General features: G+C 36.0%; 1 protein-coding gene across 2 annotated transcripts in view; it reads right to left on the reverse strand.

The window, feature by feature from the left end:
- Positions 1–26,911, reverse strand: part of RTTN (rotatin) — a 146,094-nt gene that overhangs the window by 83,539 nt on the left and 35,644 nt on the right. For both annotated transcript variants that reach the window (XM_030868151.2, XM_030868150.2), the window contains exons 14-26: positions 25,740–25,866; positions 23,075–23,200; positions 22,433–22,549; positions 21,376–21,515; positions 18,434–18,605; positions 16,778–16,877; positions 14,678–14,766; positions 14,208–14,325; positions 12,530–12,626; positions 11,822–11,890; positions 7,982–8,170; positions 7,106–7,345; positions 5,728–5,872 (exon numbers count right to left, since the gene is read on the reverse strand). In XM_030868151.2, coding sequence (XP_030724011.1) covers positions 5,728–5,872; positions 7,106–7,345; positions 7,982–8,170; positions 11,822–11,890; positions 12,530–12,626; positions 14,208–14,325; positions 14,678–14,766; positions 16,778–16,877; positions 18,434–18,605; positions 21,376–21,515; positions 22,433–22,549; positions 23,075–23,200; positions 25,740–25,866 — 1,729 coding nt within the window. The remainder of the gene's footprint in view (positions 1–5,727; positions 5,873–7,105; positions 7,346–7,981; positions 8,171–11,821; positions 11,891–12,529; positions 12,627–14,207; positions 14,326–14,677; positions 14,767–16,777; positions 16,878–18,433; positions 18,606–21,375; positions 21,516–22,432; positions 22,550–23,074; positions 23,201–25,739; positions 25,867–26,911) is intronic.

A 26,911-nucleotide genomic window follows, 5' to 3' on the forward strand; every position in this document is an offset into this window, starting at 1 on the left:
ATTATGTCACATCAATACTGCATATTACAACGTTCAAAAAGAGATAAAATCAAAATGTAATTACTGTTGTCATGGCATCCTTCACCTAAAGAATTCAATTCAAAAATAACTACATTCTTTTTAAGAAAAAGAAATTTCTTAAATGGGAAGAAAATTCCAAGTTGTTTACATTATGTAGTATGTACAGTATACTTCAACCAGGTACAAAGAATTAAAAATAATCTAATTGAGAGCTTTTGGAAAATACTGAGGAGAGATGCTTTACCTTTAACTTTACTATGTTTCACACCTAAGCAGCATTTTTTTTCAGCTTTTCCTTTCATCTTGAACAAGAAGTGTCTCACTTGGTTCAAGTAAAATTACATAAAACATAACTACAATTTCTAAGTTTCATACATGAATAAAATAACTAGACACACATTTAATAAAATCATAAAAATAAATATATATTCTATAGTATTCTTAGCCCCAAATAACCAAAGGCTTACACCCACACTCCCTCTACATCCCATAAATACTGACTAAACGAGCGAGCTGTTTTTAATGCAAACCCCATCTTGGTAAAATGTAATTTTACCATCAGCAATTATTAATTCTGATATACATATAAAAATTAAGTAGAAGCTACTGATTAACATATTAATATATTGAAGCAGTATGTAAATACCTAAAACTAAGACCCTTCCAAAGAATCTCATCCTATTAATAACTTATTTTTGCAGGTAAATTGCTGAGACTTTTTCCCTTTATAACATATCTTGGATTGACATGTTAACGTTAAGATTCAGTGAACCTCAGCAACACCACTTCTAAAATATGGGATTTATTACTATTCCTTAAGTCCAAGAGGAAATAGATGTCTCTATTGATGCTTATTGATCTCAAGTACTTAATCATATCTGAAGGTTTTGTCTTTAAATATTAGTATTCAATCCTAATTTTAAACCAACTATGTGGGCCATTATTTCATCAGTGCTGACCTCCAAAAGGCAACAGTTTCTGCAATGATGGTTCATTATCTTTATCTGCAGAGTTACCACTCATCATATCCAATTTTCCATCCATCAGCAACCTACAATAGTAGGATGGACAATGCCCTCTGTGAACTCTGAGTGCCCATGAGCCAGTGGAAGTCTGACAACAGACAGACACGTGCTGTGTAGTTCTGAATGGTCCCCCCGAAAAAGTATGGCCCCACTTCGATAAACTTCTATCAAAAACTCATTCTGAAAAGAAATGCATTCAAATTCAGCACTTCTCAGTTATTTTATATACTAACAAAATATCAATACATTAAAATATAAATTAGTAGTACAAAAAATTCCTTAAGTACATAAAATGCTTGTAATAAATGAAAGTTTTGATAAAACATGTAGACAAAACTTTCACAAGAGAAAGTTTCTGTATCTTCCCTCGGTAAGTTAGCTGATTTTTCTTTATATATCTTTTAGGCATTCTTCTGCTTGATCAGGTATTCATTTCTGTCTAATTTTCTTTTTGCCACCATCACTTTTGCACATCTTCATATGTTATGTCCATACATTCAAAACAATTCCTTTGGAAATGCTATTTTACTGAGCTTCTTAAGCCATTTCTCATTTATTTTACCCATTTCAGATGATAAACTTAGTAAAAGTCACTTTTTGACTTTCTATTTTCATGCTTCTTTTATTTTGAACATTGGTTGTTACATACGCTTAATAATTTAATCCTCGTAGCATGATATTTAGAGAGTAAACTCTCCTGATAGTGGATGCTTAAGTCCACTTTACTCACCCTTAAAAGTATTACTATTATTTATAACACTAGTGATGACAATATATGAGACAAGGTAAAAGCTCTCCAAAGACAGCTTTGATACCATACAAAGTCAAACTAATTATACCAAAAATCCTTTCCTAAAACTGCATTAAAATTACAGTACAATCATCTAGAGTCCTGTAGAAATTTCATTTTAATTTCAAAACTATGAATAAATTATGCAATATGTATCAGCATTCATGACATACTACAAAATTCATAATCGTTTAAATGTAAAGTTTTAACTATCTAATTATAGTTACACAGTTTAGGTACGTATATTTTAATTTTTCTATTGTTATATACGATTTACAGTCATATGCAAACATTCAACTATTGCACAGATTTTCAAGAAAAGATTCTAAAACTAAAGCCCATCACATATCTGCTATTTTTACAAACCAAAGCAACCACAGCTCCCAGTGTACAAGAACTCTAGCTGAAGAAGGAGACTGTTTTAGGGGTTATTCTTTTTTTAAAATGAGTAAAAAGATCATGAAGTTATAAAAAATTTATAGATCAAAAATCAATTTATCAAAAAACTCATTCAGAGGAAAAGCTTCATGGACATTATTTTAATAATATTTTAATGTCTAATCTATAAAATATTTAAGCAGGCCTAAAAGCTGAAAGAACTATGACAATAGGTTTTCCTGTTCACTTTATTAAAAATATCCAGAAAAAAACTGCCTCTGAATGCTTCCTTAATTTTTTTAATAATTGAAAGATAAGAGAAAATAGAAGTAAATACAGTACTTTGAAATCATCCTTGGGAAAGTAACAGAAGAGCAAACTTTACTGAACAATAAATCTATGTACCCTGGAAGTGCAATCATCTTAATAAGGACTCAAAAATTATAATTTAAGGAAATTAGTATGTTGTCTCTCATTTGTGTTATAAATAATTTTCTCAGTTTATCATGTCTTTTTAACTATGCTTAAGGTATTTCTTGCCATACATACAGAAACCAATAAAATTCACATATAAATGCCCTCTTACTGGACAAATGTTCTGTTATGTTTCATGAAATGAAAATAGAAGTGAAACAGCCAGAGAGGGCTTCCTTGGTGGCGCAGTGGTTGAGAGTCCGCCTGCCGATGCAGAGGACACGGGTTCGTGCCCCGGTCCGGGAAGATCCCACATGCCGCAGAGCGGCTGGGCCCGTGAGCCATGGCCGCTGAGCCTGCGTGTCCAGAGCCTGTGCTCCGCAATGGGAGAGGTCACAACAGTGAGAGGCCCACATACCGCAAAAAAAAAAAAAAAAAAAAAGCCAGAGAAAAAGATAAAGAATAAATTTTATTAAGGAAAAATTTGCTATGATAATTTAAAAATGTAGTTCTTCAGAAAAATACAGGCATATCAAAGGAACATAATACAACGTTCAAACAAAGAGTCATGCATATATAGGAAATCAGTTTATGGTTTTAAAAAATGGTGCCAATTCAAATCATGGGTAGACATGACATGAGAAAATTGCTAACCATTAAAAAAAATAATCTACATCATAAGAAATTCCAGATGAATAAAGATGTAAACAAAAATAAAACCTTAAGTATCATAAAAGAAAACATGAGAGTGTTTTCTCAAAACTCTGGAAAACAGATCTTTCCAAGAAGACACATAATTTAGAAACTATAAAAAAACCCTACGACTACACAAAAATAACATGGCAGTGAACGAAACAAACAACATAATCTGTCCTCCCACTGCCCACATTCTAGTGGGGTGGGGTGGGGTAGAAAGAAAATGAACAAAGATATTCTGCAAGTGGGAGCGATAAGTACAATGAAGAAACATAAAATAGGATTAAGAAGGCACAGAGAGTCAGGCACGGAGAAATGCTACATTATGATGATAAGGATGACTCACATCTGAACAGAGCACTGACTCAAGTGCAGTAGTCAGCTGTATAGATATCTAGGGGAAGAACATTCCAGCCAGAGAGAAAAAGAAATGCAAAGGGAGCTATGAGTGCAGTGTTTGAAAAACAACCAGAGGCCAATGTGGCTGGAAAAGAAGAAGTGGAGTATAGTGGTAGGAGGGAAGATCAGAAAGATACTCAGAATCAAGCTCAATAGAGCCTTGTAGCCTATGGAGCTTAATCTGAATGAGAGGAAGCTGGTGGAGGATTTTGAGAACAGGGACATGATGTGACTTAAGTTTAAGATCCCTGTGGCAGCTGTCTTGAGAACCACAGGCAGCATGGGTGGAGGCTGGAAGACCTAACAGTAACCTGGGAGAAGGGCGGTGATGGCTCGGCCTAGAGTGATAACAGTCGAGGTGGTGAGAAGTCAGGTTTTTCACACACACACACACACACACACACACACCCCTGTAGCACTACACCTAAATGTGGAAATTATGATTGATCATGGAACACAATTTAAGTACTATAAAAGATGAAAAGTAGAAACAACATAACTAACAAAAGCTAGGGGATGAAAGGGGTAGATAAAATAGGAAAATAAGTCCAAAATACAGTAAGGTCAGAAGACTAATGACAAAAAAAAAACATTTGCAACTCATATCACAGACAAAGGGCTAATCTCTCTAATTTATGAAGGGCTCCTCTGTTACCAAAAACGAAAGAGAGAGAGAGAGAGAGAGAGAGAGAGAGAGAGCGAGAGCGCGAGCGTGTTTGAGCACACACGTGCGAGAGAAAACTAAAAACCCAATTGTGGGGCATAACTAGCAAGGGCATCAAGGGACAATTCACGGAAAACAAAAAAACCCCAATCATGAAAATCATCGTATCATTCAAAATAAGAGTTACCTATTTAAAAAAAAAAAAAAAAACTCAATACAAACACATATACACATGTATCTCTGCAACTTGTAACTGACTCAGCAATTACAGTTTTAGGAATTTATAGTTTCCATTTGTTGTATTTTAACATGTTACAAAATTAAGGTTATGTGCGTTTCTTGTAATTAACTACATAGCTTCCTTAAAGTGCTATGTTTACTAGTGAGTTAATAAATGTTTACTGAGAGCTCACTATGTGCAAGGCACTATGGTAGACGCTCGGTATGCAACGGTGAACGAAACGGTCCCTATTTTCACCAATCCACAATAAGGTAGAAAATAATAAACACATAAACAAGCTTTATACACATATAAACATTCATATACATATTTTTTAAATCTCTAAATACTTTTAAAAGTATTCTCAATTAGAATTTCTAACTTACATTATATTAGCTCCTTGCATTTTTATAGAAAATCACGTCTTTAAATGAGCTTTGCAAATGTATTAACATATAATGAAATATATTTGTTTTATAAGGTCTATTATCTTCTTTTTCAGTTTAGGCCCTTTTTTCTAATTTTAATGTGTTTTTTTCGTGATTGTTTGTGCGAAGGTTTATCTTTACCAGATTAAGTAAATCCATATAGTATTTGCAAAAAAAAAAAAAAATACAGGCCAACAATAAAAAAACAAGCTAGCTTCCTGGGTTCTTGGCAAGTTTCTCAGAACACAGTCAGCTACAAAAAGTAGAGTAGTGGGGGGCAAACACAGGTAAACACTACAGTAAACTTACATGAAGCCTGAGCACAGTCTGACTGAGTCCTTCCAACCTCACCTCACTACCCCTCACTGCCCCTCCACATCCCTACTTGAACTCCGCCACTCCAAGATTCTCACTTAATACAGCTGCTGCTGAAAGCTCACATATAGAACAGGTTTCGTTAAACGCCAAGACTGAAGGTTCCATTTAGGCTACGGACTTTTAACTTAAACCTAGTAACAATCACGTCAGGAAGGCATACTGCTAAAAGCCATCTATGACAACATAAGGACTACTTGGCTAAACACGGGCTATGTAAAAATTATACTTTTCCATATTTTCATATACAGTATTAATGATTTTTACAAATATATCATTTGTCAAACCTAAAATTCAAATTCCTTAACAACACTTACATGTCTAAGAAGTAATTCGAGAAGCCAGTTTAGAAGTTCTACGGATACATTTTTTCTTTGTTCCTTCAATAACTTATTTAGAAAATGTATGATATCTATTAGCAGTTTCTCATCTTCGGTGCAAGCAGGAAGTACTTGTAAAAATCTACAATAAAGAAGACAGTAATCATGGTTTCTAGTTCTTTAAAGTAAGTGGCGTGCGGATAAGTATATAACAACCTGCTGAGAAGTGGGGTGCTGATTTGCTGTGTTTGCCAATTTCCATAGTGTAAATACCCCGCCATGGCTGACTGCAATCCTCCAATCTACCACATAGCTGTGGAGACAGGCACTGCAGCACACCATTATACAGCATTTCCACAGCACAGACAGAATCCATATAAACAACATCGAGAGCACAGATAACAGGAAAATGTAAAATACTTAGGAAGCCATGACTCTGCATAACCATTACCTTTATTTTTAATATAATTTATTTAATTGTAAGTTTACAAAGTTCAATTTTAAGAGTGGTTGTGTTTAACAACTAACTTGCAAAAATCCAGATAATTTAACCATCACCTCTCTTACAAGGCAGTCCTAGCTGGCGACAGCACACCACTGAAAAAGGTGAACTAGATACCCGAATTGTGAGAGCTGCACTAAGTAAGAGCCCACATTTTAGAAACTCAAATAACCTTGCATTTTGAAAATGGCACACTTTCCGTTTAATAGAGTTATACATTTTATACTAAAGTCACGTGAAGACTAAAATGTAAAACTGCTGGCAGCGGCTGCTTATCAGTCTTGTTTCAAATGCAGCCATCTGCTACCAGTTAAACGTGTTAAATTTACAAGCCGGGGCCTTCCCAAAAACTACTAAAGGACCTCCACATGGCTATCAACTCCATGAAATTCAGAGGAAAAAGAAAAATGAGATAACTTACTTAAGAACAGACCGAAAGCAAAACAAAACAGCCAGAGTTACCAAGCCTTTAATCAGTTCCCTGATGTCTCAGCTCATTTATTGATATAACATGGACAGGAATAAACTTTCAGTTTGTTTACCCATGTCTTACCCTAATCATTTACTTCTGTGAGATAAAAAATAAGATTTGCTATGTTAGGATATAAAAATCTAATAATTATAATATTTGTAAAAATTATAACAATTTATTAATAATTCCAAAATGCAGTAATTATGTTAAAATTTTCTCTTTTGCTATTATTAGACCTGTATTACAGATAATAAAAATCCTTAAATTTTTCTTTCTAAAAAGCATTTCTCTCATGATACCAACAATAAGAACACACGCTCCTAACTTCAAACATGTGGAGATGAACCCAAATACGATTCCATCCAGGCCTCTGAAACCAGCAGGCTTGAGCTGATACTGACCTGTTTAGTGTGGTGTGCCAAGACAAGGACTTCAAGGTAATCCCACATGGGCCAGTGCCACCCTTGAAAGACAATCTGTCATTCAGAAGATAAAAACTCATCCTCGTGAGAGCAGCCCTCACTTCCCTGTGGGCTGCAGCCTGAACAATGGAGCGGAGACAGTCCTTCAGTCCACTTGCTGTGTGTGTCATCTTCAGAGTAAGGGTGTCCTCAGTGGATAACTTCAATGTATCTAAAAATCTAAACAAAAAGATAAAAAGAAAGAGCAATATAAAGCTATTAAATAAAAGCTCACAATTATTTTTATTATAAACTGTCTCCCCCAAATTCTGTTTTGTTTCCTTTTAAGGGTGACTCACAGCCAAAAGAAAATCTGATGTGTATCTGTCAATATTAGGGTTTCATACTAGCATGAGGATGTTTATATTGACATTTTCCTGCTTACAGAAATATAATTTGCTTTCAAATGAGAAAGTACTGACAGATTAGAATACTGAGGTATTTAAAAGTCATCATCATCGTCATCACCCCAGTGACGATAACGAAATTCACATATGTATTTACTAAGCTTCTACCCTAACCCAGAGCACTTTTCCTAGTGAATTACATCTGTTAACTAACCAAACTTTATATAATCTCCAAAACAGCATAGAGCACAATGCTTTTTAATTTAAATTTCTTTGTGTGATAGTTTTTAAAAAGTAATGAACGACATGTAATCTTTAAAACAAAGTAAAAATTATAATCTTCAGTGAGAAAGCAGGGTCAGACGATAAAAAGTAAGAAAGCTACTTAACCTAAAGGAAAAATAAGGCCTAGCTAATTAATCACAATTAGGTAGATGTGAATGCTTTTCTACTACATGTAACAGCTTACTCTTGGATTTTAGTTTCAGAGTTCATTTGCTTCAACAGATTATCACTCCCATGATACCATGATAGGTTCCAAGCTATTCTCAGCATATCTGAGACCGGCTTCAAGGCCAAACAATCAGCAGATAACGGCAAAACTATGGAGTAAGGACTCACAGCATGGTGGCCAAGTACATGTACTGGTAGATGATACCTAAAGAAAATGTACAAAAATAATTACATACTTTTAAATTCTTCAGTGCTACTCAAAAGAACAAGCCACAGATGAGGGCTAGTTCTACGCCTCCCATTCTACAGCAATACAAAGATCTCTCATGTGGTCCCAGTTTTGAACAGTTACCAGGCTTTATTCTTTTGCCATCCTCTAAACTTTCAAAAACACCTGATTAAACTTCTTTCCTGAGGACTTACCATACTCTGTGTTGTATTAGGGTTGTTTGCAGAGATGACTGACGCCCCTTGAAGTCGAGGCCCATGGCTACAGTGAACCACACACACAAGGTGTTCAGCTGAAACACAAATGTCTACTTTATGCTACACACTGTACGTTATCTACCTTTCATTCACAGTTACATGGCATGGCACCATGAAATCCATTTTACAGATGATCAAAATGAGTCTTAAAGACGCTAAATGAATTGCTTATGTTCACAGGGGTCACTAAGTGACAGAATCACAACCTACTATTTTCACTTGAGAACACAGCTGCACCATCAATAAACTCAGCCACTGTGTGTCACCAAGAGAACCCAGAAATATGTTTAGAGCTAAGAAAAGATTCAATAGCAGTATCTCTTAAACTAGTTAATGTTAATTTAATAGTGTTTAGCAGGACTGCAATGCCTAGCATCTCAAATGTTAAAGAATGATTTTGCTTATAAAACATATCCCAAACCCCTAATTCATGTATTTGTAACTAATATTAGAGAAACACAATTGGATAGGATTTTTAAGGGGAAATTTAGTGTGCTTTTTCATTTCATGCATCTCAAAAAAAAGAGGCTAAGGTAGAGTTCTGTATATAAATGAAGCTGAATAATTTTTTAAAAGATAATAAATTTTAAAAATTGGAATTGTCCTTAGAAGTAACCAGGGCTCCTTAGAGAGATGGCTAATGCTAGGTCTGAAATAGGGAAATCAAAGGTGAACCGTGGACATCTCTTCATGCCAGAAAGCAAGAATGTACTAAAAGGCTTGTGAAGCCATGTCAAAAGGACACAAAAGCCTCCTTGAAAGGACTTGCACTAACTGAAAAGAGTTAAGGCTGTGAATCAATGGTCAAGCTTTTAATAAGTTATAAAATGTACTGCAAATTACACCTGAAGAACACAGAAGGAAGAAAATAATAAAAAGCAAAGGGTATTACATCAGGACCAGTTTGAGAAACCACTACACATCCACCATGTGGACAATTTTTAAAATGACATTATTATGTGTAAAGAAATTACTGTTGACATTTCTTCTGTATGGACAACCTTGATCTTGAGGTAACTCTCTGACCCTTTTCCCCAGGACAACCAAATAGATATGGAATGTCAACAATTTTACTAAACCACTTTGCTTATGGTGACAATCACTCCCTGCATCTGGACTGGGAGGTGTGGAAACAACCCACACCTGTGTGTAAATGTACAGTGGGAAGCCACAGCTCTGAGCATCCCTGAGTGCTGTGGCTCTCCTACATGATGTGCCTTATGGGGACCTGGACATTATGCCCACGGCATGCTTCCTAGAGATCACATTTTCTATTGGGACGTGGGCCTCCTATGCCAGGACAGCCCCCAGCACCCACACAGGTAATCACATTTCAAGCACGACCTACTGTTGTGTGCGTTTTATTATTTAGCCAAACCTAAAGACCATAAAGAATGTGATGTCTACAACTAAAGAATTTCATTCCTAAGGATATATCCAAGAAGAACTATTGGACACATATCCCAGGAGATACATACAATAATGTTTACAGGGATGTATACAGGAGCAAAAACCCAGAATCAACCCAAATACCCCATGACAGGAGAATGAATAATCTGTGGTATCGTCTAACAAGAGTATTATACAGTAGTGAAAATGATTATACTACATGTAATATCTAGCAAGCTATAAAATGTTATTTTTAAATTAATCATAGTTTTATTAAGATGTAACTTTCTTACCCTTAAAATACACAGATTTTAAGAGTACAGCCTGATGAATTTTTATATATGTGTTCATTTGTGTAACCACCACCCAGAATAAAACACAGAACATTTCCATCCCCTCAGAAAGTTTCTTTGTTCCCTCTTCTTGTCAATTACTCTCCTAGCCCTCCTCCAAGAGGTAACTATTATTGTTACCTATTCTGATTTCTCTCACTAGAGATCAACTTTGTTGGTGAACTTTAAATAAATGGAATATACAGTATATACTCTTTTGTGGTTGTTTTCACATTATGTCTATGATTATGTCATAAACCCTATGTCTATGAGACTCATGTTGTTGTGTAAAAAGTAGTTTTTAAATGTTGTATAGTGTTTCACTGTGTGAGTATAGCATAGTTCATTTATCAATTCTCCTTGCTGTTGGACATTTGGGATGTTTCACGCTTTTAGTTACTATACATAAAACTGTTATGAACATTCATTCACCTATATATGTATATAAAAGGATAGGGGGTGATGTCAATACCAAGAGCTGGAGAGGGTGTGCAGCATCTGGGACCACTACACTGCTGCAGGAATGTCAACCAGTACACCACTCTGGAATACTGCTTGGTAGCATCTACTAAAGCTAAACATATAAATATCCTCTGATCCATATGTGTTCAAGATTATGCTTAGCGGTCATTATTCATCATAGCCCCAAACAGAAAACAAACCAGATGTCCATCAGTGATAGAATGGTAACTACACGGCTGTATATTCTTACACAGAATACTACACAAAAATGAAAATAAATCAAATACTGCTAAGGCAACATAATCTGTACCCTGTACCCAAGTTGAGCAAAAGAAGGCAAATGCAAGAATATAAAGTTCAAGAACAATGTATAATAACAGGAATGACAACTGAATTATCTTTGTGGGCGCTGGAAGGTAATAAGGAAGGACAAAAGTGGTTTCTGGCATGCTAGTGATATTTTGTACCTTAATCTACATGTTAGTTACGTGGGTGTATTTATCTGGAAAAATTCAGGATTTGTAAACTTTATGTATCTTATACTTCAATGAAAACAATTTACTTTTTAAAAAGTCTAGAGAGACATGAAAACCAAATGCAATTCATAACCTTGACTGGATCCTGAATTTTTTTAAAAAAAATCTATAGAAGATATTTGGGATGTAACTGGAGAAACTGGATCATGTTACAGAATTATTTTTAATTTTCTTAGATGTGACCATTCATAGTACAGTGGTTATGTAGGATAATGTCCTTAATTTAAGGAGGTACATGCTGGAATAACTGGGAGGGAAGTAAAATTATGTCTGAAACTTATATTTAAATGGGTTGGGGAAAAAGATTACCTAAAAATAAATAAATGTATTGAGAGAGAGAGAGAGAGAGAGAAACACAGAAAAGCAGACCCATGTGTTAACAGTTGCCGAATCTAGGCTGAAGGGTATGCAAGTGTTCACTATATAGTTCTTTCAAGTTTTGTATAGACTTGAACAATATCAAAAAAAACACTTGGTGACAGGGATGTACACTTACTGAACTTTCAGAAGCACCACCATGAAGGAAAGATTAAAGCATTACAAGTCATGTGATGAAACGCTAGATGAAAACTTTAACAAATCATAGATTTTGATTTCCCTTTCTGTAACAGTATTTTATCTTTGAGAAAATCAAAGAAATAAATTCTTTACCTTCTAGAAACTGAAACAGGCAAACTGAAGACTGATGGTGAAGAAGGTTTACTGGAAAGATTATCAGACCTATTTCACAAAAGAAACACAAAAGGAAAGAAACAACTGAGCAGACCATCGTTTTGTCTAAGAAACACAACTTGCTTCGCTTCCTTGACTAAAACTCAAATCAAGAGCTGCATTTGGTTCTATCATTTAGTATAGTTATAACATGGTGCCACTACCCAGATTTGCTTTTGAAGAGCAAATTATGCTTTTCTTTAAGAAGTCCATATAATAAATGACCCACACAATGCAGACGCTGTACTGGCAGGTGGCCTCCGTGTCTCTCTCCCACTGATCCTGCTCAGGGTCAGTGTTAATCAGATATTACATCCTAAACATCTTCCCCAAGGTTTTCTTAAATTAAATATTAAGGAAAAAACACACAAAATTGAGACTATATACCAAAAAACATATTAATGACAAAACTTACTATAGTAATTATCAAATTTTGTACTTAGTAATGTTCAACAATAAAAGTTCAGGGTGACTTTTTGAGCCAATGTGCATAATACTGCTACTCAAACCAAAAATCATACCATGTATATCTACCATAGACAGCATAAGCTTCCTAAGTCAGAAATTTCCATGCACTGCTATAAGACTGCATCAGAAACTCAGACAGACAATTCAGAGTAAAAACCTTTTAAAAGTCTTATAGCTCACCACATATCCATTCTTGATACTTCATCAAATAACAGAAGACAAAATAATGCTCCAACTTCAGTCACGACGGTACAATCTTCATGAAATATCAAGGAAACTGTAAATAAAAAGAAGCATAACTTTATAAAATATTTTTACCTCTAGAAAGAATGAACTTCAAATTTAAAATATCTTAACTTGAAAAGAAGAGATGCCATTCTCAGAGAAATGAGATGCTAACCCAGATAAACTGACATCGTTAAAACAGTGGCTCTCAACTTTCAAATCTATGCAAATCTCTGCAGGGCTTGTTAAAACAGAGTTTCTGATCTGGTAGGTTTGGAGCATACAGACACTACTGGCCTAGCACACAGTATGCACTCCATAAATGTTTGCTGAGGAATTAATTTTCCTTGTTGAGTACCTAGTTAAAAAACTAATTTTGCCCTAAATTCATTAATGAGAGATATTAAAATTCATTTTCAGGCTCACTTAAGTAATTTTTGGAAACATCAATGAGACCAAAAAAGTATTAAAAGGGTACAGATTATGTTGCCTTAGAAAATGCCTTTGAATCTAGTAGGTGCTCATAATTAACTGATTGCTTGAATAATTTAAATCAAAATTATAAATGAAAAGGTAAACTAGGAACTAAATTCTACTGAGTGAGGTTAACAGGAAGACAATTATTAACAAGACAAAAGAAAACTAGAGATCCATAACTGCTACCCTTCCACATCAATCTATAAAAAAACTTATAAAATTTTACTCACTATTCAAAATTTATGAAGCCGAACACATTGACTCTCTTTAGAACTTTACCTGGTTTGAACCTTTATCAATGTTACTTAAACTGTGTCCTATTCACTTGGCAAGCAGAAGCCATTAGAAGAGAAGAAAATGCTAAAATAAAATGACTCATAATATTTTGAACATAAGTATCATTAATCTCTTACATGCCTGATAATTGACAAGGTTAGGCATATTGAGACATTTGATCAAGATGTCTCTTGTAGAATATTTAAAAGCAATGGCCTAGATTTCTAGGAAAGAAAATATCACAGAATGTTACAAAGCTCTCTATTGAGAACAGTCAGAAAAGAAGAGAAAAAAATAACATGGAATTTTCCCACCTAAATACATTACTCAATTACAACCAAACTGAAAAAGGTTAAAAAAAAAATCACACTTTAGAAAATGTAATAAGTTAATGCTCAGAGTCATTCAGGATGGTCTAGTTCCCACTCCCCACAAGTTGAGTCTATACACTCTGAATGCCAGTTTAAGGACATAGTCAGTTATAACAGCAAAGCATCAGATCTAAAGGCACAAACAAAACAAGAATGAGGAAACAGACACTGGAAAGAGGCAACAGAGACAGCAGCTGCAGCGCGCTCTCTCTCTCTACAGGTAACAACTGACCATCTGAGCACCAAACGACAGCTACATCAAGGTGCAGAGAGCGATCAGAGGCTTCAGCCCTTCTCAGCCCTAAGGTCTGCTCTGTAACAGGATTTTAAGAAAATTCCCACAAAAGTGTTAAACGTTTTCCACTGCGATGGGTTTTTTCAGTGGCATATTCACTAATAAACTTTGTTATTGTGTTAGTAAAGCGGAAAGAAAATGTTACCTACAGTTAAAGAATAAACAGTTAAAGCTGAAGATTGCTCTTATTATTGTCAGAATGTATTTTATTTACCTCTGAACAGCAGGGTCAAGAGAGAAGGTTGTTGGGAGAGGGAAACACGTAGGACTGGGTCAGCACAGAGAACCTTCCTCAGGAGCGTGAGGCTTGGCTGTACTAGACACTCTATTACCTGGCCAGCAGGGGAAAACACAGTTATTTATTTTTATCAATTCTAAGGTGAGATAAAATATACTATAACATCGTCTTAATCTAAATGTCATGCTTTTTCATCAAAATTGTGTGAAACTAAAATGCAAATATTAAGATTTTCTACTGAAAGTACGTTTTGTATATACTTCGCTTATACATCTAATAGAAATGTTAAGGTTTTCCTTTAGAGATCTCACTTTTAGAAATTAAAAAAAAATGAACAAGGTAGTGGATGTTACTCAAGACTGAAACTCCAAGTACTCATCCAAATCCAGTTGAATTCATTTCAAATTTAATTGATAAAAAAACCAATCTGTAAAAATATGTCTTACCTCTCCATCCTGACTCACACATTTATTTAAATACTCAATTATCTTGTCAGTTAAGCATAATTTTTTCACCACAGCATGCATTTTAATATCTGTAGACCAAAAAAAGTTACTAAAAGTTAAAGAACATTTTCTATAGTTTTAAAAATAGAACAGACAGCCACACAACTTTTAAGAATAATTACACCTAGTGTTGAAAATTAGAGGATGACACTTTAAACTTTTTACTTTATACACATCTGAACAATTTGAAAACTTTTAAGTAACAAGCACATCTTACTTCTGTAATATAAAAAAAAAGCTATTTAAGAAGAATAATTAAATGAACTAGCTCAGATTCTGAAAAGGACTAGAATTTTAAATACAAATGAACACTTTTATTTGTACATGGAAAATTATTTTATGTTCTTTCATGGACATTTCTTCTCTTTTCCAAATCCATCATCTCAAAATGTTTAGAATTCTCCACAAGCTAATATGTAAATATGACTTGCATTTTTCTATCAATATTAATACAAGATCTTTAACCTCAAACTGTTAATAGCAAATATAAAAGAAAGGGTCTGTAACATACTCTACATATTTCTAGAGAATATGACCTCTTTTTTTAATAAACATATACATGCGTGTGTGTGTGTGTGTGTGTGTACACTGCCACAGTCTAAATGTTTGTCCCCGCAGAACTCACATGCTTGAAACCTAATCCCCAGTGCGGTTGTACGTGGAGGTGGGGCCTTTGGGAGGTGATGAGGTCATGAGGGTGGAGCCCTCCTGAATGAGATCGATGTCCTTATAAAAAGAGGAGAGCTTTGTTGCCCCTTCTCCATGTGAGGGCACAGGGAGAAGACAGCCACCTATGAACCAAGAAGCAGGCCCTCACCAGACACTGAATCTGCAGCGCCTTAATCTTGGCCTTCAAGCCTCCAGAACTGTGAGAATAAATTTCTGTTGTTTATAAGCCACCCAGTCTATGGTGTTCTACTTTAGCAGGCCAAATAGACTAAGACACACACACACATATACCAGATATCACTAGCACCAAAAACTCTAGCTGCTTATAGATTAGTGACAAGTATTTCACAACTAGCAGACAAATTTTCTTAGTTTGTACTCCTATATTCTCACTGAGAAAGACGTACAAATATAAAGTTGATATTTAATTTGTAGCTTTCACTGTAACTACCTTTAGCTGCCACTTTAAAAAGGTTAGTTTCCACTACCCTCCAATATAGTGCATACCCAAATCATAAGCTTCATTTTTGAAATGTTAAACAATACTGAAAGAATACCCTCTAAAAGTTTTCTTTAATCTTCTTAGCCAAGGCTCTCCACATTTGATTGAGGCTTATTTCCTGTAGTCTCTATTATTGTTATTAAAAGCACAAATATGTTGAATATGATCTTTCAAATTACTCTCTCATCCCAGTTTCCACTAATGTCAGGATGGGAATATCCATTATACCCCACCTTCCAAGTTAAAAAAAAATATTTTTATGTAAATGCAAAATTACTTCTCTCAAACATTAAAGATAAATTACATACATCACATATAGGAAAAAATTAAAAACTCAAAGAATAACAACACTACAAACAAAGCTAAGAGTAAATTTTACTAGTTGTTTTTAAAAATAAACTTTTAAAGAAAATACATAGTTACAGTGCATTATTTTTATCTTACCTACCCACAAAGTACAATTTGATTGATTTCTCTAAGCAAGATGGAACAAACTGAAATATCATATACTAGGTAAACTGAGAAAGGAACAAGCAATTTACTGTTAGAATTATATCAACATTTCAGAAGAAAGATAATTTTATCAAATGATATTCCACAGGTCAAACAACAATAATCTAGACCAAGGGTCAGCAAACTTTTGCTTTAAGGAACTAGATAGTAAATGTGTTGGGCTTTGCTGGCCACATATGGCCTTTGTCGCATATTCTTTGTTAAAAATGTAAAAACCATCCTTAACTTGAAGGCTGCAAAATAAAAACAGGCCACAGGCCAGATTGGCCTACAAACCATAGTTTGCCAACCCCCAGTACTACTACACACAGCAATCTAAAATTCCATTCTCAGCAGCATTTTCCTTAAAAGATTACCTTGCATAATCACAGCTAACTGTTCTGCAGCTGACTTTCTCAAAATAAGATCAATATCGTCTGAGATAAAGATGTCATATACCTTTTCAACAGTCTCCAGCTGAAAAAAAAAAAAATTTTTTTTCATCTACTTCCAATTCTCCAGTAAAAGTCTACAGTTATAAAAACAAAAGCTCAAAGGCCAACTTATTTAAGTAACTGATATATTTACATATATTGCAACAATGATGTGCTAGGTCAGAGAGGGAGTTAGGATCCAAAACAAAGATCCATGATGTCAAATAAGCCTCTCCTCTTAACGTACACTTCCACTAGGAAGCCATTCATGACCCACCAACCATCCAAGTCACACAGCATCACTACGGGTAGTTCCAGGCTAGCCCGAGAACAGCAACCCCAGACACGTGACCTGGGATTTCTCTGCTGCTCCCCGAAACCACCAGCTGGAATTCCCTTGGCCTCTCCACTTCCCCCTCTTAGGGACCCCCAAGCGGACAGCTCTCTGGGGCTTGCTGCCCAGCACTCTGACCAAGCCCCCCACCAGCAGTCCCTGGCTGTCACTTCCTGCCGGGACAGTCTGAAGAGGCAAAACACAACAGGAAATGGGGGTAGAAAAGGACCGAGAGCACACCCCTCCTTTCTCCCCCCCTACTGCCACCTGCAGCCCTCATGTGGACTCAGGAAAGAGAGTTCTAGAACCCCACTCCACCTTCCTCCACGTGACACACAGGGCGCAGTAGCGATGCCAGTGGCTCAGTACGCAGGAATTCCCCAACAGGACCTGGTATGTGGCCCATGGAAGGTTCTCCAATCCTCCTGCCAGGGCCATCAGACGGCCCCGAACACTTAGGTTAGAAGAACACTGAATATGTTTCCCTGTTTTAAAAAATCCATTGTGTTGCATGTGGCTCTACCACAGGCCTCGGGGTCTGGTCTAAACTTAAAGAAAACTGCCAGACTGCACACTTGGAGTCATAGGAGAAGCTATGAAACACAGGAATGAAGCAATGAAGATAACGGACAGCTTGCTTTATCTGATCCTACATCAGTCCACGATGATTTGGGGGCAGTTCTGGGCAGACAGGGAGATGAAGGCTACACCTCTTAAAAGGGAGAAAAAGCCAAAGATTTAGAAAAGAGATTAACAAAAAAAATCTCAGAACCACTGTAACATTTAAAAGAAATTGCCCTTGCCTTCTATATTATTTTTCCTGTAATGAAGAGGATGAAAACTTTTATCATAATATTTTCTGTTTTAGTACTACAGGCAATTTCCAACAGAAGAAAAAGAAGAATAATTTTATGTCAGTGATGTTTGTTTTTAAGAGTCATCAGAGAATTTCTTTCCACTAGATTAGCCTTATGTTGTATTTAAGATACTATTCAAATTAATTTGCATTTCCAGCGTATATTCTGAATGAAAAGGGACATGATGGCTGGCATATAGTAGGCACTCAAGAAATATTTGTTCAATAAATAAATGTATCCAGGAGCCAGAAAAAGCCAGGACACAACTTCACACTAGGCAGGAATAACCACAGGTGAAGCCACCATTTCTCTCCCTCTCCCGTACATAACACAAATTGAAAAATGTAACATAAAATATATCAAATAACCACACAGTTATGAATAAATAAACTTGAAAGTTATGATCACCTTAATAATCAGTTCTCTTCTGTCATCCAATTTGAGTTCAATAGGCTTTTTCACAATAAATAAATTAGTAACTCTGGAGAGAACTCTGGCATCGATTGAAGGGCGCTTGGTATCCGCCCCCTCTTCCCTTGTAAGGTGACTTGCTAAAAGCTTTAATGCCAGCATCCGGACCCTGAAGAAACAAAGTCTTTAAGTCAACATTTTGTAATATACAAATGTATAGAAATTATAAAGGCCCATAACACAAAGAATTATTACAAATCAACACAATAATTAGCTATGCTTATACTGACGTTACTGATGACATTTTACCTTTTCTATTAAAATACTTAGTATTTCTATTAAAATACTTATTAATACTTTCTATTAAAATACTTTTCTATTAAAATACCACAGTTATTCCTGCATTTTACATTTATGAATAAGCAGCAGAAATAAAGAATAATCAATAATTACAAGTGAAGGTGCAGACTCACTGAGACTGCGAACTTCACTGTCAGTATCACCTCAGCTCCAGTAAGTCGGTCTGCAAATTAAAAATCCTAGCTCCTGACTCCAAGTCTAGTGATGTATCTCAATCATAAAAGCTATCACAGACCCATGAGCAGAGCCCAAACAACAGGTCGAACCTCCAGGAGAGTAATCATACTAACAGCTAAAGCGAGATATTGGGGGTGAAATAGATCCCCTCAGATATGATATTTTTGGTTCCCATCAAAATTCTATTTTATCTGGAATGGATTAGCATCAAGGTCAGTTGAGCACTGAGTGGGGAGGTAGAAGATTTCAAGAAAAGGTTAAACACTGCATGCACGAGACAATGAAATGGAAAAATAGAAAGTGGACGCACAGCAATGAGTTACTGAGACAGGTTCTGGAACTACATGGACACTGGGCAAATTTTAAGCAGTAATACAAGTTCCAGGTTTTAGGTACTACTTGTGAGACTACGATTAAAAACCTGCACACTCAGGGAGGCATCCCTACCACAGCAAAGGCTGTGTGCTGACCCCTGAAGTCCCCCATCATAACACTGATCTCGCTGTATTACAATTAATAATAAAGTATAACTGGTAAGATCTCTCTTCTCAATTACATGCCCAATTCTGGAAGGGCAGCGTCATGTCTGTGTTGTGTGCTGCTAGGTTCCATTGCCCACCACGGTTCTCAAGTGCTTACCAAATCTAGAGAAAGCAGGAATTTAGTGTATTACTAATAGATATCATCTTTGGAGGGCAAATATTTACTCCAAGATGGTGTGGGAGTCAGGCAAACCTCCCTCTCCCATCTGCTGTGACCTCATGAAAGCTCAGAACAGCCAGACACCCACACGATGCTCTTCCTTTGTGCCAGCACTCTCTGTATTAACATCTCGGGTCGTCAGTGGAGAGACAGCCACCACCCCCAGGCAAAAGCCCGGAGTGGGGTATGTAAAGCATGTTTTTAATGCATCTCCTCCTCTGGTAGATAAATTTAGCCGTGTTTTCAGGTTTAGCGTGAGCACCATGGTGCGATTACTTCTCTATACTTATTTCTTTCAACAAATACATTTTGAGCATATTTATGCCCAAGGTACTCAATGAAGTTCTGAGGATGTAAAGATTAGCCAATGGATGGGGTTCCTGCCTAATGGAGTTTATGGTCTGGTGAGATGGGGTAGAACTAGTCAAATGATGAAAACAAATATGTAATTTAGACTGCTTTAAGTTCTGTGTAATCGAGAATTACCTTACCCAAAGAGAGGTCTGGCCTTGCCCTTGGCTCCTGGGAGGGGACCTCTAAGCCCTTAGAATGTCCTGCCTGATAAGACTGTTTTTGTTTACCTGGAGACTCTGGGCCCCCAAAGGTGAACCAAAAACATACACCTATTGTGTTATATCACCAAATTTGGGGTAGGGAATATTACACTAGCACATTAATAAAGACACTGCCGAGGGTCAATGGGAACATTTGCAGAAGCCAATCCCCAAGGAGCACAAACACACTCACCCCATGTGCCCCTCTGCTTCCTGCATCACCCACAACTTTCCTCTCTGCACGATGCATGAGCCCTTACAATCTCCTCTGACTTTCCTCTTTCCATTCTCTTAACGTTTTAGTATATTTCACCTACTTCCTTAACTTTTAGTCCGATCATCTGTTTATAAATAAGCCACTGCATTATCCTGATGTAAGTATGGGGAAAACAATATTATCCATTGTCAAAAGAACATCTGTCTGTTTCTCCTAGCCTTTTCAACAGACACTTTCTCTTCATCACTGCTTATCCATCTTTACTCTAAGCTTTTTTTCTCTTCTCAGTGAGAGAAAATCTAACCACTGCTACCTAAAGAGAGTAACACAAGATTCATGTTGCACTGACAGAGAGGGAAGGAAGACAATCTTTCTCTCCTTCTTTTCTTTTAGTTAAAATGACACTTACACTAATGGTAGAGGAAAGGACACTTTTACTGTTTCCCAAAAAAGAGGACAAGCTAAACAAGATTAAAATACATGCATACCCTGGTATGTGAGGCAACTGGTCCACTACACTTTCATGAAAAACTTTAATTTTCAGAACAAGTATTTAATTAGAAAAGTTGCACTCCAGGAGACTAACAATTTCTAACGAGAAGACAGTGCGAATGCCCTATGGTTTTGGCAATCTGTTTCTCTCCACGGCTCTCCACCCTGCCCGCAGCAGCATTATGAACAGCACTGAGGGCAGCGATGCCGTAACATAGGCTGATCTGACAGCAAGGCTGGAGGATGGACAGAGCGTCTTAGAAAGTGTCCAAAAGACCTTTACTGGGTTAGTTTCAGCCATTAGCTCCCCGTCTCTGTCTAGTAAGAGAATCACTTTCCTTTACCTCCTTTGGTTCTATACTGCTTGATACAATTACTACCCTTTCCTAGAACATTCCCGTTCATCTTTCACACTCAGTAGACTCTGCTGTACTTACGATGGCTTTTTCACCAGCAGGAGCCGTAGTATGGACTTTAACCAGGTGGTACAGGGGAGAATCCCTTCACCAGCCTCAGAACTCGCTTTGCTTAGGAGGAGAATGCAGTTACCCAAAGGATCCTCTGTGTCAGCATAGCCCTAACAGATTTCATAAAAAGAGAAATGACCATCTGATTGTATGCACATACTGCTTAATTTTTTAACTTGAAATAAGAATTGTGTTGACCTGTCAGGCAACTCACAAATTTCTTTCAATTCAGTTGAATATGACTTTTCAAAATAACCTACATGAGGTAAGAAGCCTACATACAACTGTATTTAAAAAATAATACTGGAGAACTTCAGGAAAATGTGCCAACCCTCCTGACACTTGCTAATTTTTCTACTTTCCAAGATTCTAGTAGTGGCACTGCCCCTAGATGAGGCCCCTCCCAGATCTTCAGACCTGTGCCCTCATTACAAAAGTGGAGTGCTGCCGGTGCGCCTGCAAGGAACTGAGCTGTGCAAGCGGCAGGGCCTGAGGCCCAGCTCTCTCTTCTAAGAGGACTGTTCCTATGATGGTGTTTCCCATCTCCACCTTCTCATGCAAGGGAGGGAAGGCCCTGCACTTCCCTCCCTCCTTTACCTAAGCCCAGAAGGACTGCTAAAAAAGCTTTGTTTCTAAGAGCTCATTAATCAAAGTATCAGGCTAACCCATACATGCACAGATAGAACTCATGCAGCCAGTTTCATGACATAAAGGCTGTTTAGAAAGCACTGTTAGCTTTGGCTAAAAGCCTTTATATAAGGCTGAGCTCCATTTTTCACAGTCAATGCTAAATGCCTGCGCCTCACTTCTTAACCTCCCACCCGGTGTACACAGACAAATTCGCTAGCCTGCTTTAACCTTCTGCCAGAAACAAGACAGCCGCCCACTTCCTGTTCCCTTATCCACAGCGCCTTCGTGGCTTCACTTCATTTCTCCCACAGCATGATGGTTCTACTGCTTGCGTGCGTTTAAATCAATCACACTCACTAAAGAGAAATGGTAGCGTAAGCAGGTGAGCACAGAGTACCTGTAGCACTGGGATGACAGGACACAGAGACTCGATAAACTTGTTCCAGGTCAGTGCTGTCATCCTCAGTCGCCCCTGCAGCAGATGCATCAGGATGGCCTTGGCAGTGGCATTCACCTGCTCAACAATACGGGGGAAACAATCCAAGAGGAGGTGGCCCGTTAAGTCATCTTACATACCTGTAATATTTCATAAAATCTGGAAAGGTAATTAGCATCTCTTCCTTCAAACGTTCCTATTTCCACAGCATCATCTTACATTCTGTTCTCAACCAGTCCTTCCCCCTTAATGATTTCCTCTTTTTTTTTAACCTTTAAAGTATATTTTTCCATTGAATAAAAATGTTCCTTAAGGAAATACGCTGCTTATTATAACTACTGCATCATTCCTACATCTAACATGAAAAACTTAAGTTAACATTTTGATCTGAATTCTCTGAGAACAAGTATGTCCTGTATTTTAAGCCTCATTTTTTTTAACATTTCTTTTTAGTTAAACAACAACTTAACTGAACCCATACATCAAAGACAAGTTTCTTTTTAGTTTCTCATACTACCTTGTGACATTAGAATACTGTCTTGATTTAGCTGAGTATCTAAAGAATCAGAGTAGTCTTCTGTACTTCCTTCTAACATGCCATACCTCATTTTTGGGCTCTTGAATACCAAACGCAGAGATTTCATACAGAACTTTTGGGTGAAGTAGAAAATGAATTCCATTACAAAGGGAAGACACAGGTTTACTGACATTATGGACACCTAAACATTCCTGCAAAATAATACAAAAAGTTTTTAAAAATTAGTGACAGTGATTTTTCCAAAGCATTCCTCTTTCTTCTGTTTATAATTCAAATCCAATTTTAGTACTTATGTCACTGAAACTTTTCTTTTAACCGGTAGAACACAAAAAAAGATTCTCTTAACTAACAGTTTTTGAGTTTGCATGAGATACCTATTACATTTCTTTCAGCCAACAAGAGTGGTGTTGACAAATTAAATAACCAAACTGCTGAGACAACCATAATCTTTTAAAGTTGTTCATAATAACAGACATATAGGAAATAAACATCACCATAAACTTATCCTAAGGTGTTTGTATTTTGCTTACTGAGGTTTGACAAAGAGAAAATTCAAATCAAAACAGACTTAAGTTTCTGGGTGAGGGGGAGGACAACATATATGTGGGATTTTTCTTATCAATACAGTGATGCACCTGCATATAAGTAATGACTCTATCATCTCTTCGACAAAATTAGCACAAATCCCACTCTGGATATGCACCCAAAAAACTGAAAGTAGGAACTCAAGCAGGCATATTTGTACACCTGAAGCACTGTTCACAGTAGCCAAAAGGTGGAAACAACCCAAATGTCCACTAACACATGAATGGGAAATAAAGTGTGGTATATATACAACAGAATATTATTCATCCTTAAAAAGGAATGCAGCTCTGATATATACTAAACATGGATGCTAAGTGATATAAACCAGACACAAAAAAGACAATTATATGATTCCACAAGTATGAGGTACCTAGAACAGTCAAATTCAGAAAGTAGAATGGTGGTTGTCAGGATCTGGGGGGGGTTGGAGGGTAATAGAGAGTTATTTTTTAACGGGTACAGAGTTTCAATTTAGGAAGATGAAAAAGTTCTAGAGATGGATAATGTTGATGATTGCACAATGTGAATGCACTTAATGCCACCAAAACCTTAAAAATGGTTAAAATGGTAAATTTTACATTATGTGTATTTTACCACAATTTTTAAAAAGCAAATTAGACATCGTTGAGCAAAGAATTAGTGTACTGAATGACAGTACTGAGCAATTCTATCCAAACAAAACAGAAAAAGATCAAATATAAAAGAGGGCTTAAATGACACAAAGGGTAAAATAAGAAGATCTAACATGATCTAATGAGAGTTCCACTTGGAGAGAACAGCAAGGCTAAGGGAAACAATAATGACTGAGAATTATCCAGAAGTGAAGGCAGACATGAGTTTTCAAACTGAAGCATGCTAATAGAGATACGTTAAAAAAAAAAGTATATACAAAGTTACATTGTAATGAAACTGCAGAACTCCAGAGCTAAGGAAAAGACCTTAAAAGCAACTAGAAGAAAAAAAATACAAATAAATTATAATTTAACTGACAGCAGCCTTCTCGACAATGATAAAAGCCTACCAAGAGCAAAGCAGTACTGGCAAAGTGCTAAGGAAAAATGGCAGTCAATCTAGAACTCTACAGAATTCTACAGAATTCTACAATTCCAGCTAATCTATCATTCAAGAGTAAGGTGAACTCAAGACATTTTCAAACACATGCACTATCAGTTACAGACTGTCATTGAAAATACTGAAAAACATAGCTCAGTAAAAAGCAGACTGAACCTAAATACTTATCAATAAACAGAAGAAAGTATATTCAAAGTAAAGAGCAGTTAAGATGAATCCACTAGGTAGATCTTAAACCTTACTATTAAAGGAAAAGAACAGGCAGCAAAAACATGTGTACGGTATGAAATTATGTACTTTTTTAAAGAGACAAACACAGTAATATATATGATTTATAGAGATATGCATATATAAAATACATGCATGGGAAGGATAAACAAAAACTTTGTAAGAGTGGTTATCTTGGTGGCATAAAAAAAGTGGAAGAGAAAAGAAAGAAGCTTCAGTTATAAATAATATTTTTATTTCTCTGAAAAAAAAGGATCATAAGTAAAAAATGGCAAAATGTTATATCTAGATAGTACTTATAAGAGTACTGAATACAAGAGGACACTTTCAAGAGTACACAGGAATATATATATTTTTCTATACTGTCCTATGTACAGTGTTCTTTTCAATAATGAAATAGTTAATATTTATGTACTATTCCATGCTGAAACATTTTATAATTTAAAAACGCAGGAAATATTTGTTTCAAAAGAAAGGAAAGAAGAATATTACTAAGAAAACAGATCTGAAACTATAAAATTTAAGCCATAATAAGCTAAAACTTTTCCTGAGCATAGAAATCACCTTTGAATACTTGATAGAAGTCAACTTTTCCTTACAATTTTTCCATCATTAAATAACACAACATAAATGTAATTCTTATTAAAACTGCTAATAAGGCAATTCAGTTGCTAGACTTACTAAGGGAATTCAATAGTATAAATTTCTTAGAGTTGACTAATAACTACCATCTATTTTTATGGTAATAACTCTTATATCCAAAAGGTCAAGTAATTTAATTTTGAGTTATAATCAGAAAATCCACTGTTAATGCTCCGCAAAAAAATCAAAAACAAAAAAACCTACCTTAACAATTTCCAGACAACAGTGGTAAGTTTTAACTTTCACTTGTGGCAAAGGGTGAGACAACATACGTAGAAACACCTTCTGACTTTCTCCTTGTAGTAATGGACTGGCCTGTGCAGATTTCCAGCTGGTAAAAAGGTAAACATACAAGACATCTAAGGCAAGTAAGGGACTAAACATGAGACTAAAAAGCACAGAGAAAGGGGTTTCTTCCTACTCCAGTTCCTACAACTGAGATCTTGTTTAACTAACCCAGAATTAATATTTACTCAAGGATTTACTTGTTTCAAGGCAGGGAATATTCTCTCTTAAAGAATACAAAACAACAAAATGTCTTTAGAAACCTATATTTAGAATGTAAAATGGTTACAACCATTATGGAAAATAGTATGGAGGTTCCTCAAAAAAATAAAAACAGATTTACCATATGACCCAGCAATTCCACTTTTAGGTATGTAACCAAAGAAAATGAAATCAGTACCTCAAACAGATATATGTACTCCCATATTCATTCCAGAATTATTCACAATAGCCAATACATGAAAACAATGTGTCAATTGATAGATGAATGGATTTTTAAAAATGTGGTATGTATGTGTATGTGTGTGTGTATATATATATATATTATATATGTATATATAATATATATATAATGGAATATTATTCAGCCTTAAAAAAGAAGGAAATCTTATCATTTGTGACAATATGGATGAAGCTGAAGGACATGCTAAGTGGCATAAGCCAGGGTACAGAAAAACAAATACTGCATGATCTGACTTATATGTGGAACCTAAAACTCTTAGAAGCAGAGAGTAGAATTGGTGGTTGCCAGGGGCTGGAGGAAATGCAGAGATGTTGGTCAAAGGGTACAAAGTTTCAGTTATGCAGGATAGGTAGTTCTGGTGACTATGGTTGATAATGCTGTACTGTATACTTGGTATGTGTTAAGAGAGTAGATCTTCAATGTTCTCACCACAAAAAAAAGGTAATTATGTGAGATGACTGACAGATAGACAGACAGAAAGAAAAATAAATCCCATATTTAATGGATATTTATCACCATGGAATTTACTCTTTCCAAAAGCAATGAAAATACTAAGTTTTAAAGAAAAATCTGTTCCAATGTCCCCCAAATAAATTAACCAATGCATGATGCTTTTCAAAAATTCATA

The sequence above is a fragment of the Globicephala melas genome, chromosome 13 (assembly GCF_963455315.2).
Source record: "Globicephala melas chromosome 13, mGloMel1.2, whole genome shotgun sequence".
NCBI classification, from domain to species: Eukaryota; Metazoa; Chordata; class Mammalia; order Artiodactyla; family Delphinidae; genus Globicephala; species Globicephala melas.